Raw genomic sequence first — 17,134 nt, 5'->3', positions numbered from 1 at the left:
CTTGATATTTTGTGACTGTGATTTATTCATGATGTCTACTATTACTACGCTTGATGAAGCCAAAGATTTTTTGTCAAATGTGCAAACAGTGTGTGATGTAGAAAACAAAACAAAGAATGAACTTAAGCTTGTTGCTCAACAACTGGGAATTGCAGTTCACTCTCATCATTCTAAAGATCAAATTGCTGGCATGATTAATAAAAGCTTGTTTAATGTAACTCCTCCAAATGAGCAAACGCAGATTGAATTAGCTAAGTTACAGCTAGCCCTGCAGGAGGCTCGTGTTAAGGAGGCTGAATTTCAAGCACATGCTAAGGAGGCTGAGGCTCAGGCTAAGGAGGCGGAGTCTCAGGCTAAGGAGGCGGAGTCTCAGGCTCGTATTCAGGAGGCACAGATACAGGCACAAATTGAACTTGCCAGGATTCAGGCAGACCATGAGTATCGCATGAAACAAGGTGGAACTGGATCATCTAGCTCTGATGATTTTGATGTGGCTAATAATGTTAAACTTGTCCCTCCTTTTAATGAATCTGATTTAACAAAGTATTTTCAGTTGTTTGAGAGGGTAGCTACAGGTTTTAATTGGCCCAAAAAGTATTGGCCAGTACTCCTTCAAACTGTTCTCGCCGGTAAAGCTCAAGTAACTTATGCATCTTTGCCTCAGGATCAATCTGATAATTATGATGTAGTTAAGAGCTTGATTCTTAAGGCCTATGAGCTTGTTCCTGAAGCCTATAGAGTAAAATTTAGGACAACTTACAAGCAAGATAAGCAATCCCATGTTGAGTATGCAAAAATCAAAGAAGATCTGTTAGAGCAGTGGTTAAATTCTAAGAATGTGGATTCTGATTTTGGTAAATTTAAGCAGATGATTTTGCTGGAGGACTTCAAAAGGTGTATTAGTAAAAATGTAAGCCTATATCTTGATGAGAAAAGAATAGATAATTTGTCTGATGCTGCAATTTTAGCTGATGAATATGTTCTCACTCACAAGAGATATTCTAGAGAAAAAGGGAAAGCTGAGAGTAAGTAAGTTGCCTCTACTCAGAGTACAGGTAACAGGAAAGAGAATAAAGATGATGTTTCTCAGGAAGTAAATACCAGCTTCACCTCTAGATTTCAGAAAAGTAAATGTACTTATTGTAGTAAGCTTGGTCATACTACGGAGAAATGTTTCAGGAGACAGCGTGATGTGAACAAAAAGGAGTCTTTAAATATTCAGTCAATTGATCTAGTGTCCACCCTTGAGAGTTCCCAAGATTCTTTAACTGAGTTAACTGAGCCTGCTTTGAGGGGTAAATTAAATTCTCATGATGGAGCTCCTCTTTTGAGCAGTAACGTGGGTGACACTCTCAAGAGTTCATGTGCTAATTTCCTGTCTGATGGTATTGTCAGTCCTCTGGACAGTAATGACAGGAAATCAGTTAAAATATATCGTGATACAGGTGCTTGCCAATCCCTTATGCTGACCAGTGTTCTAGGCTCTAATGTTAATTCCTCTGATGAAACTGTAATCTTACAAGGTGTAGGGAATAATTACTTCTCTGTCCCTCTGTGCAGAGTGAATTTAGAGTCAGGTTTTGTTAATGGTTCCGTTATGGTTGGCTTGGTTGAGACACTCCCAATGTCAGGTGTAACTTTCTTACTTGGAAATGATATTGGTGGAAGTCAAGTGTGTCCAGCTCCTCAGTTGTCTAGTGAGCCAGTGGCTGCGGCCCATGATTGTGATGTCCCTGATGTGTTCCCTGCATGTGCTGTCACTAGGGCTAAGTCTAAAGTTACTGGTGATTTAGAGGATAATGATGATGATGATGTTATCCTAGCTGACACTTTTCTTGCTAATTTGGACCACTCACCAGATCAGGCGGTACCCCGTAGTGTTGATAATTTGTCTCGTCAAGAGTTGGTTGAGTTGCAGGTTGCTGACCCTGAGTTGAAAGGTCTAGCTAACTCTGCTTACAGTGAAGAAGAGTCAGCCGGTGCTTCTACTTGTTATTATCTATAAGTCAGGAGTACTTATGAGGAAGTGGAACCCCCAACAGCATCAGCCGACTGTGAATGGGAGGTTGTACATCAAGTTGTCATCCCTCGTGTTTGTAGGCAGGATATCATTAGAGTGGCTCATGATTCCAGTTTGGCAGGACACCTTGGAGTGAGGAAGACTGCGGCACGCATTTTGAAACACTTCTACCGGCCAGGTATCTTCAGGGATGTTTCCTGGTATTGTAAGTCTTGTCACACCTGTCAAGTTGTGGGGAAGTGTAATCAGACCGAAAAGGTTGCACCTCTAGTTCCCATTCCTCCTTTTGAGGCACCTTTCATCCGTGTGTTGGTGGATATTGTGGGCCCTCTTCCTAAGACTTCTTCAGGATTTTCTTATGTGTTGACCCTGATTGATATGGCTACTCGTTATCTTGAAGCCATTCCACTTAGAAATATCTCAGCAAAGAACGTGGTTAAGGAAATGCTAGGGTTCTTCACAAAGTTTGGTCTGCCCAAGGAGGTACAGTCAGACCGGGGAAGTAATTTCATGTCAAACGTTTTCAAGCAGTCTCTGAAAGAGTTGGGCATCACCCAGATCACGTCTTCAGCTTACCATCCCCAGACCCAAGGAGCGTTGGAAAGATATCATCAAACACTCAAATCGATGCTCAAGAAATACTGTTTGGAACATCAGAAAGACTGGGATAAAGGTCTTCCATTCGTTGTGTTTGCTGCAAGAGAATCTCCAAATGAATCACTGGGCTTCTCACCTTTTGAACTACTGTTTGGCCATGACGTAAGAGGACCCCTTAAGTTACTCAAGGAATGCTGGCTGTCGGAGGAAGATGACGTCAACCTGCTGGAGTATGTGATGAAGTTCAAAGAACGGCTGTCCACTGCTTTACAGCTGGCGAGAGAGAATTTAGGAGCTGCTCAGGAGAAGATGAAGACTTGGTATGATAAGAAGTCCAGGTTACGCCACTTCCAGCCAGGAGATCAGGTTTTGATTCTGCTACCAGTTCATGGGCAACCTCTTCAAGCCAAGTTTAGTGGTCCTTATTTCGTGGAGAAGAAACTCAGCGATGTCAACTATGTCATCGCCACACCAGATCGTAGAAAGAACAAGCAACTTTGTCACATCAACATGCTAATGTTATATCACAGGCGGGACGAAAATAACCCAGTCTGCACTATAGCTGTTCCACCCGAGTCTGCAAGTGAAGCTCTCCCATGCAGTATGAGCCTGAGTGATAGTTTGGGGAAGAATCCTGATATCATGAGTGATCTCCAGACTAAGCTTTCTCATCTACCTCCCGAGGAAAGGCAGGAGTTTTCGGCATTACTGCAAGAGTACCCGCAAGTGTTCCGTGCTACTCCAGGAAGAACCAGTGTGTTGATGCATGATGTCGATGTTGGAGATGCAAAGCCAATTAAATTGCCTCCTCACCGTGTGAACCCAGTGAAAGTTCCTCTCATCCAGAAGGAGCTTGGCTACCTGTTGGACCACAAGATGATTGAGCCCTGTCAGAGCGAGTGGAGTTCTCATGTCACTCTGGTCCCTAAGCCGGGTGGGTCACAGCGGCTTTGCATCGACTACAGACGTGTTAATCAGATAACCAAAACAGACACTTACCCTCTCCCTAGCGTGGAAGATTGCATAAACAAGATCGGAAAGGCTAGGTACATAAGTAGGTTTGATTTGTTAAAGGGATACTGGCAAGTACCTATGACTGAACGTGCTAGGGAGATCTCATGTTTTGTAACACTAGGAAAGACTTTTGCATGTTCTGTGATGCCATATGGTATGAAGAATGCACCAGCCACATTTCAGAAGCTCATGAATGTTGTAACAGAGGGTTTGGCAGGGTGTGTTGTTTATATTGATGATGTATTAATCTTCAGTGACAACTGGAAAGATCACCTATGCCATGTCAGTAAATTTCTTGAGCGTTTGGTTCATGCTAATCTTGTAGCTAATTTATCAAAGTGTCAGTTTGGTCAAGCTGAAGTTCAGTACCTTGGGTATGTAATTGGTGATGGACATGTTGCACCACCAAGAGCTAAGGTTCAGGTTATAAGTGATCTTCCCAGACCTAAAAGTAGGAAAGAGCTACAAAGATTTTTGGGAATGGTAGGTTATTACAGGAGATTTGTTCTTAACTTTTCTATTCTTGTATCACCACTTGCAGACCTACTGAAAAAGGGAGTTAAATTTGTCTGGAACGATAACTGTGAATCCTCTTTCAGCAAACTTAAAGCTATCCTATTAAGTCAGCCAGTGCTCGCTACTCCAAATTTTGCTAAGCCTTTTAAGATGTCTGTTGATGCAAGTGAAACAGGAGCTGGGGCTGTTTTGCTGCAAGAGGATGATCAGGGTATTGAACACCCTGTATCTTATTACAGTAAGAAGTTCACTCCACCTCAAAAGAACTACTCAAGTATTGAGAAAGAGCTTTTGGCCTTGATTTTGGGTTTACAGCATTTTTCATTTTATTTGTGTTCTGGTTTTGACCCCATAGTCATTTATACCGATCATAACCCACTGAAATTCCTTAGTAAGTTTAAAGATAAAAATCAGAGATTGACAAGATGGAGTCTACTTCTTCAGGAGTATTCATTAGACATACAACATGTCAAGGGGAAAGAAAATGTTATTGCAGATTGCTTATCTAGACTTTAGACAGATTGTTTTAGAGTAATAAGAAATTTCCTTTGTAAATTTCTTTTTCTTTGTGGGGAGGTGTTACATAGCCTATGATTTCATCATCTTTTGTGTAATTTTAACGCAAAGTATGCTGCATGTTTGATCACGAGCGTGTTCTGCCTCAGTCCCCCCTTCTACCGTTATAGTAAAGTCGTTCTTTCTGTTGTTCAGAGCAGGATTGTCAGCTCTTTGTCCCCTATGGCTTCATTTGCGCGTCCTTCTTACAAGTTGTATCAAGCTCTGCTGGCCCCTATATAATGAGCTCAGTCTCTGCATTATTGCCACTTAGATCTGCTCCTCATTTTGTTCACATCTATGTCCTCCCCTGTACAGTTGTTATTATTGTGAGTGCTCAGGAAGTCTCCAACCATCCAGCAGCTGTGTGTAATTTGAGTATAACTGTTGTTGCATTTTTTCTTGTACTGTGTAGCATAAGGTTAATTCTTAGGCCTAGTAAGATTTTTGTAATTTATGTAAGGTTGTTATTGTCAGCCATCATTTATAATATTTTGTATCAGCAATTATATATCTGGCATTCACTGAGTATTATCTGGTATCTCATTTTATCAGGGCTGACTTAGATAAATTTACTCTTGCTAATTTCGTGTTAATAGAGGCTATTGCAGTTAACCATATATTTAATCTGTTTTTAGCCATTACCTTATCCTTATGAGTCCTGAATGTTTTGTTGTTAGTTTGAGCATTAAACTTTAACTTGTAATTTTACCTAACTCTTTTATTTTGAACCTGGACCTTTACGGGACAGTAGTGATTATTAGTATTCTCACTTAAAGTGTACATTATCTTTCTCTGTTCCGTAACAACATATAGGGGGCACACACACACACACACACACACACACACACACACACAATGCTGAATATAGTGCACACATTGGGGGAATATACTGTACTGAAGACGACTAGCGGTGGTCAACCAATTAGGTATGCATTCATTGCTGAGAAATAAGATAAAGGGTAGCATGATGAGAGAGAGAGAGAGGGGGGAAGGTGACGTGGGAAGGTGGGTGAGATGAAGAGAATAAAAGTAGGACATAAGTCATAGGAGCAGAAGTTTTGCTGTCATGAATGAGGGAGAACAAGAAGAAGAATATGGTAATGATGATGATGATGATGACGATGACAACGAAGACGATGATAATAATGATAATGATGAAGATGACGATAGTGACAGCGACGATGATGACTGGTGATGACGACGATGACGACAATGATGACGATGAAGATGACGAAGACGAGAAGGAAAATATGAAAAAACCTATTCATTACTATCCACGGTGCGAGAGTACTTAAGGCAGAGAATAATTATCTTTAAGTTCCAGTTTTCCCCCAGAATACGTCGCACAACAATCGAATGAACACCTAGGTCCCTATTGACTCGGATGTGTGAACAGGGTAAAGGGAGGAGCAAACTTTATCGAAGAGTCCAACCAGCATGAGGAAACAGGGAAGATGAAAGGCAGAAAGAGAGAGAGAGAGAGAGAGAGAGAGAGAGAGAGAGTCTAAAGAAAAACAAGCGAGCAGAGGCATGGGTACAAAGAGGCACAAACAGCAAAAAGAATAAAAAGAAATAGAGACAGCAAGACGAAAAGAGGAAATGAGAGGCAATAAAGAGTGTGCCAAAGATCCTTAGCTGAGAGGCTGGCAGAGAGGGAAGGAGGGAAGGTAGGAAGGAAGGAAGAGAGGGAGGGAGGAGAGAAAGAAAGAATAAAGGAAGAGAGGGATGGAGGGAGGAAGGAAACAAGGAAGGAAGGAGGGAAATAAGGAAAGAAGAAGGAAAGTAGGTTTGCAGGACGTAAGGTAGGAACACAAGCTGGCAAGCAAGCAAGTGTGGAAGTAAGGAAGGAAGGAAGGAATGAAGGAAAAGCAAAAGAATGAAAGAAGTAAGAAAGAAAGAAGAATATGAGAGAGAAGGATGGGAGGGTGGCAAAGAAGAGTGGAGGAGACAGAGAGAAGGATGGGAGGGAGGCAAAGAAGAGTTGAGGAGACAGAGAGAAGGAAGGGAGAATCTGAAGGAAAAGAAGGAAGGAAGCTGAGAATAAGGCAAGGATTGGAGGCAGAGAAGCTGGAGAAGGACAGAAGGAAGGGAGGAGGTTATCAAATGTGAAGGAAAGAGAAAGACAGGAAGGGAAGAATATAAAAAAGAAGGACATGGACGGAAAAGAGAGACGAGAAGTGGAAGGAACTGAAGGAAGAACTATAAAGTGAGAAAGGAAGGAGTGTGTGAGATAGAGGGAAGAAAAGAGGAAAGGAAGGAAGAAAAGATAGAAGGAAGGGAGGGAGGGAAGGATAGAAGGAAGGGTGGAAAAGAAGGAAGGGGGGAAGGTGAGAAAGAAAGGAGGGAGAAAGGGAGGCGGGAAGGACGGAAGGAAGGAAAGTCTTCAATTACAGAGAAAAAGAAGGAAGAAGAAAAGGAAGGATCGAAGGGTAGAAAAAGAAGAAAAGAAGGAAGAAAAGAGAGAAGGCCGGAAAAAAGTGAAAGCTTGATGTAGGGAGATAAGAAGATACGGGAGGGAAGAAGAGAAGCCAAGGAAGGAAGGTAACAAGGAAAGACTGAATGAATGAATGCCTGAATGAATGAATGAAAGAAGGAACGTAGAATGAAAGGAAGGAAGACTGGGGGGAGGGAAGAAAGAGTAAGCAGAGATTGAGGAGGGAACGAAGGATGATGAGAAAAAAAAAAGAAAAAGAAAAAGGAGGAGGAAATGAATGGGAAGAAAGATGTGAAAGAAGAAAAGAGGGGCGAACAGGGAAGGAGGAGGGGAAGAAACAAAGAAAAATAGATCTGGTTGGAGACTGGGAGAAGGAAGCAAGGAAGGAAGGAGGAACAGGTGTAGGAATGCAGCAATGAAAAGATAAATTGGACGAGAAAAGTGGAAAGCGTAAGGGGGAGAAAGAAAATGTGAAGGGCAAGAAGGAAGAGTGTGTGAGGGAGGGAGGGAGAGAGGAGAAGGAAAGTAAGGAGGTGGAAGAGTCTGGAGGAACTGTGGGCGAAATATTGGCATTAAGTTTACGATGCCTTTGTGGCCAGGGAGAGAGTGACACTTGGGCCATCATAGCAATAAAGTGGATGGGAAAGCTCAAGCCCACTCCAAGCATTGTTTGCAAAATTAACATATACTTTTTTGCTCTAACGTGGCCAAAAATTATCTTGCAGAATTAATATATACTCTTTTTTTACTTTAACTTGGCCTGAAATTACCATCTCTCCATCACGAATGTTGATTTGTAACAATAGATTACCACTAGGATATGATATTAGTCAGGAAAAAGTGCCTGGAAAGGATGTAGAGATGTAGCACTGTCTTCTGCTGTATGTTATAAGCACCAGAAAAATGAAAATCTGGGCCACGATAAGATAAAGAACTATCGTCATTGTCTGATAGTATCTGAGATAAAATTTAAATAAATGGTCACAGTTGCTATGGTGTTATTTGCTTTATCTTGTTATAAGTATAAAAAAAATAAACAGGAATGATGGTGTTTTGGGTGATATTAACTTACGTGTGTGTGTGTGTGTGTGTGTGTGTGTGTGTGTGTGTGTTGCAAACTGAATTCTAATCGGGAGAAAGATGCAAACGTACAGTCACTGTCGATAATTCCTATACACTCCTTGGATTCAGATCTAATACAAGTTAGGTTTAAAAAAATATCGCAGTCTATAGCCAGACACCTTAATCCCGGAAGGGGTGGACACAAACGAATCGCCTTCATGTCATTCTGTCCTCCGCCGTCAAGCTGCCCTCTCTCCTAATCACATCCTCACTCATGTACAGTTAGCCACAAATAAACTTGGGATAGTGTGTGTGAAGCTGAGGTCTAGCTACAATTTCTCACCTATAGGCTTCACAGTTACTTGGCCATTTCACGTAATATTTGACACGTCCGTTCTTTCATGTCAGTGCCACCAATAAACATGTGATTATGGCAAGGCTGTCAGTGTACCAAATGCTGGACCTCTGCTACATGCTGATGCTGTCCTACTTCATATGCTGTCAATTGTACCTCTCCACACCACTCTTTCATCTCTTTGGTTTTCTCCTTCCCCATCCCCCTCCACGTCACTCAGATGCATTCTCTTAGGCAATCACTCATTCCACGCTAGCATATTGTATTATTTTCTAGCAGACCTGACAGTGTTTCAGTACCGGTTGGGATAAAGAGCATGTGCCGTATGTGATCGATCTGCATACCCAAGTGACTCTTGTGACTTTTTAACCACAAATGGCCCGTTTCTCCCCCACACCTCTTCCGAAGCGATTTATTTTGCTTATTACTGTACATTGCTGACCATACTGACCATATAAAAACATATAAATCGCTGTTAAGTAGCCGCATGCAAAAATAAATCGCTAAGGAAGAAGTGCTAGGGAGTCTCCTTACCCGATGGGGGTACGAACCCTTACCACACCTTGCCGTCCTCCTGTGTTCCTTAAATCATTCTAATATCACCATACTTTGCATAAATAACGAATAAAAGACCATTAGCCAGCAAAATCCAAAAATAAATAGCTAAGGAAGAGGTGTTAAGGGGTTCCCTTAACCGGAAGAGAATGCAAACTATAGAGTATTCATTCATCTAATAATGGTTTTGTTGTGAACTTCGTATTGCTATCAGTTAAACAAAAAAAACAAAAAAAAACAAAAAAGAGAAAATCATCACACTTTCCATTACCACTCCAGGTAGAGATGCGTCAGCGAAATTTTGTTTGTGGTTGTTCAACAGTTTCAGCTCGACGTGGACAGAAATTCTTGAATACTTTCTTCTCAGTTATTTAAAAAAATACATCTATGGGTATTTTTGTCCTTATAAACATTTTACGCCTCTTGGAATTAAAGATAAATTACGCAATCTCCTTTATCCCTCCAGGTAAGACGGAAACGATGAAGAAGAATCAGTGTATATGTACTGTGAGTTTACGCATATTACACAACACGTTGCTGGAAGGCAGAAGGGCTTGTTAGTACGTATGCCACAACCTATACCTCAGAGAGAGAGAGAAAGAGGAATATGAAAGGAATGGAAGAAAGAACAGAGGCAATGTGGTGGAAAAGCAAATAAAAGACTAAGCAACTTACATATAGAGAGAAAATGTGACAAAACAGATGTAAATAGAGAGTAGTAGCTTGAAAAAAATGAATAACAGTGAAGGAGATAAGAAGTTGAAGAGAATAACTGCATAACAATGATAAAGAAACGAACTAAAACAGAAAGACTAAGTGGTCGAGGAAAAGGCAACTCTATATAGCCCTTTGACTGTGATGCTGGAACATTAGTAATTTAGCGGGCAGTAAAGCAAGGTAGGATGAGTACCCCCCGTGAAGTCACGAGTAGAATTGTGTGAGGGATGGTGTCGCAGCAGGAAGGTGTAACCTGCTGGTTTCTAAGAGTTCAGTACGTGCAGGTAGAAAAAGTGTGTGTGTGTGTGTGTGTGTGTGTGTGTGTAAGATTGTTGAGGGGGTAGTGGAGTTGTAATGCACACCAGGAAGATGAGCTTTGTATGTAGGTCAGTATGGGGGGAGGGGGCGACTGTTTACATCAACGTTTTCTCCTATCAGAACAGGGCAAAGAACCAGGAGAAAGTAAGCACACGTCGATCTTATGTACCTGGTAGGGATGAGCAACGATATTTAAGTCAGCTGTTTGTGTCCTTTCCTCACCATTTTGTTCAGCAGTGTTCTTATATTTCTTTCTTTTCTCCCCACAGTGCCCAGGGCAGTAAGCGGCAGCAGTGGAGGGGTGGGTATCAGTGGAAATCAGGTAGGTACACTCGATAACAGAAGTCCTGTCCTATTTCTTCGCTTTATTTTCTTTTCATGGATCTTTGAATAGTAGTCTGCACAGCATCCGACATTAATGACACTGATCTGCTGCCGGATATCGTAGTCAGTTTTGGTCACTGAAGATTTACCACAGATATTATTTAAGTACACAGGGTCACATTATCAGAGCAAGAGCAATTCGAGATTACAAACCTCCGCCAAGGCGGAGGTGCAAGCATTGCAGGCATTAGTTATCGAGTTGGAAGCAAACATTTTGAAAGTGCCACAATCCCGCAATGCTAAAGAACCTTTTAAAAAATTCCTGGATCCCGATGATGATCCGGATCACCACCAAAATATTATGGATTGTTCCTTGGGCCATACCCTACCCCTCCAAAAAAAGTTCAGCAAAATCCATTCATAACTTTTTGAGTAATCCTGCCAACAGACTAACAGAAAAACAGACAAACAAACCAAAGCCGGCAAAAGCATAACCTCCTTGGTGGTGATAATAAGAACATGAGCCCTTCTCCAGCAACATCCTCTATGGGTCAGTCCCCCCCCCCCCTCCACCCACATCTGTTTTTCCAATGGACCTGATCTCATCTCATGGATCCATTTTCCTTCATGGAGTTATTTTCCCCCTTGACCCTCTTTTTCCATGACTTTACTTTCCCCCTTGGTCATATTTATCTCATGATCCAATTTTCATGCGTGGATCAGTTTCCTTCGTCCATGAACGTACATTCTCCCGTGGATCTTTTTCCTCTTCATCTGACTCTATTTTCCGCGCTGGACAGATTTCCTCCATTGACCTGTTTCCTCTGGACAAATCTTTCTTTCTTTGGAACTTCTATCCTTCCAGTGACCTACTTTTTCCATACAGTCGACCTATTTTTTCCCCATGGACACGTTTTCTGGCCATTGACCAATCTTCTTCCATAAACTTATTTTCACCATTAACTTATTCTTCCACATGGGCCTATTTTCTCCCCAAGTGGAAAAGCTAATGACTAATACTGATTTTTTCTTCCATGGACCTCTTTCTGCTATGGCCCTTTGTTACCTGCTGGGCTATGTTTCCACTTGGGTTAATTTCTCCAAAGGACAAATCCCCTCATGAACCTGTTTTGCCACACGTACCTTTTCCACCTATGGGCCTATTTACGTCATGGACCTATTCCACATTAAGCCTAATTTCCCCTGTCCACCCACCTTTCCACCCAGAAACAAACCCACATACATAGCCGCTCACCTCGTGTAGTAAGGCCATCTTTCTGTCTTGTCCTTTGACACCTACCAACCCATAAATCCCATCCACCCACCCACCCCAGCCCACATACCCACCCCACTAACTCAACCACCCACCCACTCTGCTCTGCCTATCCCGGTCGCCCATCCACCCCACCCACTCTGCCCACTACATCTACTCTGTCGCCCCACCCACCCTGCGCACCCATCTCTTCCAGGCACCCTGCTTGTCCATCCACACACCCAGTCACTGCACTCTGCCTGCCTACACCCTGAGTAACCCTACCCCAATCACGTACCCATTCACTCCATCGTGCCTATTTACCCACTCCCCTCCATTCACCATTCACACCCATCCAGCCATCTACCCTGCATACCCATCCTGCTCACCCAATCTGTACCATCTCACCCATTCATCCACCCACTATCCCACCCAGTGACTCCACCTGTCTGCCCACCAAGCTCCGCTGGTATGATGAGTTGCAAGTTGCCTCACACACACACACACACACACACACACACACACACACACAATGAAAGGCACAGCTGCTTTTAGAGTATGAAATAAGAACAAGTTGTTTTATACAAGCTCACATTTTTTAACTATTTATTATAAGCATGTGACGATAGATCTGAAATTTCTGTATGGTTCGTGACTACACTCTAAGGTGGGATACAGGCTGAGCACATTTAAAAGTCACAGGTGTTCCAAGAATTGTTGTGAAGAATTAGGGGTTCATTTTCACCTCCGAGTTTTCAGTTTTAATAAATATGGGCGAGAGAGAGAGAGAGAGAGAGAGAGAGAGAGAGAGTAGAGATGGGCGATACCACTGATTTTTTTTCGATACGATACCGAGTATTGTCCTCTCTAATATCGAAGTATCGAGTACCGATACCGAGTACTATAGTGTCCAGTATCGTTTATTTCGAGTACATTACAGAAAAAAAATTGCCTATATACATTATACAGTCAGCTACCCTATACATTGGTCAAGATGAAGTGACAGGTTTATGGAAGATACAACAGCCTTCAGTAGTTTGTTTCTCCTCTCTCTCTCTCTCTCTCTTGTCCCCGCAGCACACTGCTAGAGTGCCCGACTGAATCAAATGGTTTCGGGGTCAGTACCTGGGTGTAGCATTTCTGTACACACCTGTTGTATCACATGTTCTTCCCTGTTCACCTAGCAGTAATTTAGTTACCTTGTTGTCAGTCAGCTCTGTGAATCAATTACTACCGTAGGAGAGACTGAATAAAAGAGAGACTTAGGAGATTACTCAAAATTACCAGAGGAGGCCTCTACGAGGTAATCCTCCACTCTCAAGGATTCTTTTAGGGTAATTTCCCTCCCTCAAGGTGAAAACCATTCAGCAGATCCTCAAGAGATATTCTATCTTGGATTCCCTCCAGCCCTGGTTTCATCTCCCCCTAATATATTTTCTTCTGAAATCAATGTGGCATTTGTGTTAAGAAAGGAAATAAATAAGTAAATGCATTCTTGAAATATATATAGATATATATTTATTTCCTTGCAATATAATAGCACAAAGACACAACCAAATTTAAGCAGTGTTATCTCCATATGGAAAAAAGTTTACATCCTTGCAGTATATCTTCAAACAAAACTTAAGTATTTCTGTATAACAGAGGTTACCTCATTAACTTCAAAATATGACTGTGAACTGTAAAGGCAAGTCACTGGAAATCAGGAGGGTAAACTGTGGTTACTGAGAATATAATTATTCTCTTCAGCCACAGTAAAATTATTTCTTAAGATAACTGTTCAGAAACAAGATCATGTTTGCGTTTTCTCCCTTCAGGCGGCTTCGTCGGTCACTTATTAATTGCCCAGCTTTTGAAAGCAGACGTTCTGAGGGAACTGATGTAGCAACTAATCCGAGATATTTCCTAGCAATTATATTCAGTTTTATATAATTTAGTTCTCTCATCTTCCACCAGTCAAGAGGGTCATCCAGCCTACTGATGATGGATTCATCAACATACCTTCTTATTTCAACATGAGCCTCTGTAGATGCAGAACGATCCTGCTGTGACCTTTCCCTTGCACTGTCAAACATTGCCCAAATATCAGTATTTGATGGGACTGACTCATCTGATGGACTCAGTCCATCTACTTGTTGCACTGACTGATCCTGTCTTTCTGTCTGCAGCTCACGAATTAGTTTAGTTTTAGCCATTTCCATTGATTCATTGCTCTTAAATGGGAGGCCCTTAAACCTGGGATCTAAAAATGTACTGACTGCTATTGGGTAATTCATCTCTATATTTGCAAAGCGTCTACTACACTGCTGCACCAAGTAGCCTGCTAACTCGTTGTCTGATCTTGATAGATTTGCAGAAGCTTTCATAAGTAGTGTAGTGAGAGGAATTACTTTAGATATTGAAACATACTTCTCTGCTGAGATTTCTCGCGTTACCTCTTCAAAGGGTTGCAGTGCTGCAATCGCCTTTTTAAGCTCTTGCAAATCATCCTGATCAATACATAATGAATTTCTTCCTAGAAGACAAAGAGCAGTGGTGATAGCTTGATTTTGCTCAACAATTCTCTCTATCATATAAAACACTGAATTCCATCGTGTTTCAACACTCTGGATCAATTTATGCTCTGGTAAGCTCAGTTGCTTTTGAATCTCCTTGAGTTTGTCTGATGCTTTGCTACTGTGATGGAAGAAGCTTAGAACTGAGCTACACTTCTGCAACACTTTGCCTAATGTCTCATGTTCTTTCAGTGAATCCTTTACAATTAAAATGAGGGTGTGAGCAAAACAAGGTATATGTCTATAACCTAACTGACGAATTGCAGCTACCATGTTTGCTCCATTGTCAGTAACTACAGATAATATTTTCACCGCAATCTCCCAGTCATCAACAATGGTTTTCAGTTTATTTGCAATTGCATCAGCAGTGTGTTCACCTGGCAGGTTTGTGGTTTCCAAAACATGTGAATGGAGCATCCAGTTACTATCAATAAAGTGGCTGGTCACAGATATGTATGCCTCACCTGCCCTAGATGTCCATAAGTCTGTAGTCAAGGTAATGGCATTGGCATCTGCCATAGTTAACTTTACATTGTCTTTCGCAGTCTGAAATAACTGAGGGAGGCTTGTGCGCATGAGAGACCTTCTACTTGGGATTACATATCTTGAATCAAGTTCCTGGACAAATTCTTGGAAGCCCTGATCCTCCACAATTGAGATTGGTTGCAGGTCAATGGTTATCAGCTTCAAAAGTTTCTTAGTTATAGCTGTTGCCCTGGGTGAGCCCTCTGTAATAAGTAATGGGGTAAAGGGTAAATATTTACAACACGTACTCCATTTTTTCTTTTTGTTCTTAGATCATCTTCAAAGGTTCAAATAACATCTTAAATTGTTTTTGCAAATATTAATTGTTGGAAATAATATATTCTTGTACTGTTTCAAGTCCCCCTACTCCTCATACAATCTTGATGTACTGTAGGGCTAACTCACTAAACCTGACCTAATCTAACCTGACCTGACCTAATCTAATCTAACCTGACATGACCTAACTTAACCTATCCTAACCTAACTTAACCTATCAACTGAAAAATAATAATTGTTGCAGACAAATTTTCACAGAAATAATGAAATAATGGTACAGTATTTGAAGATTTTTAAGCACAAAAAACAAAAATAACCTGGAGCACATAACGTAAATATTATCCAGAAATAGTTTTGTCATGCTACTAGATTTTTTCCTTTCTTGTAAAAGATAAAATCATAACGGTCTGTGTACAGGTGTTTGAAGAAGTTCAGATCATAGAAAGACTCAAAGTATGCCGAGGAAGTGTGTTCTAGGTTATAGGCCGACTAGTTGTGAATAGTAAAGTGTGAAAGAGGCACTTCATGTAACTTAAACACACACAATAAAATATACAAAGTTACAAACAATATCCAAACCTTCATAAAACTGACAACAAAGTCATGAAAAGAAACTAGTTGTATTTTTCCCTTTGCATGAAAAAAAATTAAAAGATTCTTGACATTTCCTGATCTAAGAAAGGCAAGAGGTTTATTCAATGGTGAAAAAATTTAATTCATGAACATGCATGGATGATGGTCAGAGGGGAGCTGACAGAAATAAACATATTCAAGACAAAAACTGTATCACTTGAGTTTCACATCCAATTTGGCTCGTAGTCAGGCCTATCCTACTATTTTCCTAACATTAGAAATAAGGGGCGTGAGATCTTCCTAAAGTGATGCCGAAAAATTTATACTAACCTGGATACTTTCCTGACTGTCTGAAACTCTCCAAGACTGAAGGTTGACTGGTTTTGGAGGTACCTGGGGCTTCCTTTTTACGCTTAACTTCAACACTGTTGTATTCTTCTCGATGCTTAATCTTCAAATGTTTAATCATGTTACTAGTGTTACCACTATGCACAATTCTTTCTCCACATATATGACACAACACTTTCTCATAGGTTTCATCACCATCGTCAAAGTATGTCCACACTGCACTTCGCTTTCTCACATTTCTTGAGGCCATTGTCACTCTTGTTTAATAACTGAAGTGATTTATTGTTTTACCTGAGAATAAATATGGTGGTTACCAGTATTAAGTATAGTTGTTCACATTAATTCGTGGTACAGCCCCAGGTGGAAGGTGCATAGCTCCTCCCAGTATGATTCAAGATCCTTATATCCCAGTAGGACATACCAGATGCAGAAGCCATTATTTGGGATAAAAATGGCAAGCAAGTGCCAAGCAATAGCCACTGCTCAACGAATTCATATGTGTCCAGCTATACCAACAACCACACGAACTTTGAAGTTTGAACAGGAAGTGCACGAGCACTATTCACTCGTCCAGTACACGTGTCTAGAGTAGCACTCGCCAGTCGCCACTCGGTGGACTGGACATGGTACAAAACAAATGGAAATTCGAGTCTGCTACTTAATAACTGTGCTTGCCAATGTGATTAAACTATTATATCATTAATAGTGTGACATACTCTGCCTCTTAAAATAACAGTAACTGTTCTCCATATGAAATCTGTTATTAAATTTCTGTTATGAACGCTGCTCCCCTCCCCCGATTCATCCCCCAACCAGAGACTCCGCAGTACTGTAATGTGATGCCAGACGTATGAGAGTGACTAAAGTGCCAGGAGAAAGTGTGAGGAAATAAAATATATCACTCAAATGTAATTATTTATATAAAGTACTCATAATACTCGATACCTCACGATTTGTATCGATACTTTCGATACCAGGGTAGTATCGAAAGTATCGATACTTTGGTATCGATACGCCCACCCCTAAGAGAGAGTACATTCAAACAATTTCTTGAGCATAGCCCCGAAAGGCTGAATACATCCCTTACATATACACTGACCGCTATCAGACAAAATTTTTAAGCTTAAAAGAGAAC

General features: G+C 41.2%; 1 protein-coding gene across 1 annotated transcript in view; it reads right to left on the bottom strand.

Moving 5' to 3' along the window:
• Nucleotides 1-16,249, bottom strand: part of LOC145391898 (E3 SUMO-protein ligase ZBED1-like) — a 74,161-nt gene extending 57,912 nt beyond the window's left edge. Inside the window, exons 1-2 of the mRNA XM_080266397.1 lie at nucleotides 15,982-16,249; nucleotides 13,724-15,005 (exon numbers count right to left, since the gene is read on the bottom strand). Coding sequence (XP_080122523.1) covers nucleotides 13,724-15,005; nucleotides 15,982-16,249 — 1,550 coding nt within the window. The remainder of the gene's footprint in view (nucleotides 1-13,723; nucleotides 15,006-15,981) is intronic.
• Between the last annotated feature and the right edge of the window lie 885 nt (nucleotides 16,250-17,134).

Source organism: Coenobita brevimanus, chromosome 2, assembly GCF_032717465.1.
Source record: "Coenobita brevimanus isolate Jiangsu-jjx chromosome 2, ASM3271746v2, whole genome shotgun sequence".
Taxonomy (NCBI): domain Eukaryota; kingdom Metazoa; phylum Arthropoda; class Malacostraca; order Decapoda; family Coenobitidae; genus Coenobita; species Coenobita brevimanus.
Note: the sequence above shows the minus strand (reverse complement) of the source record. Positions and strands in the feature narration are given on the sequence as shown.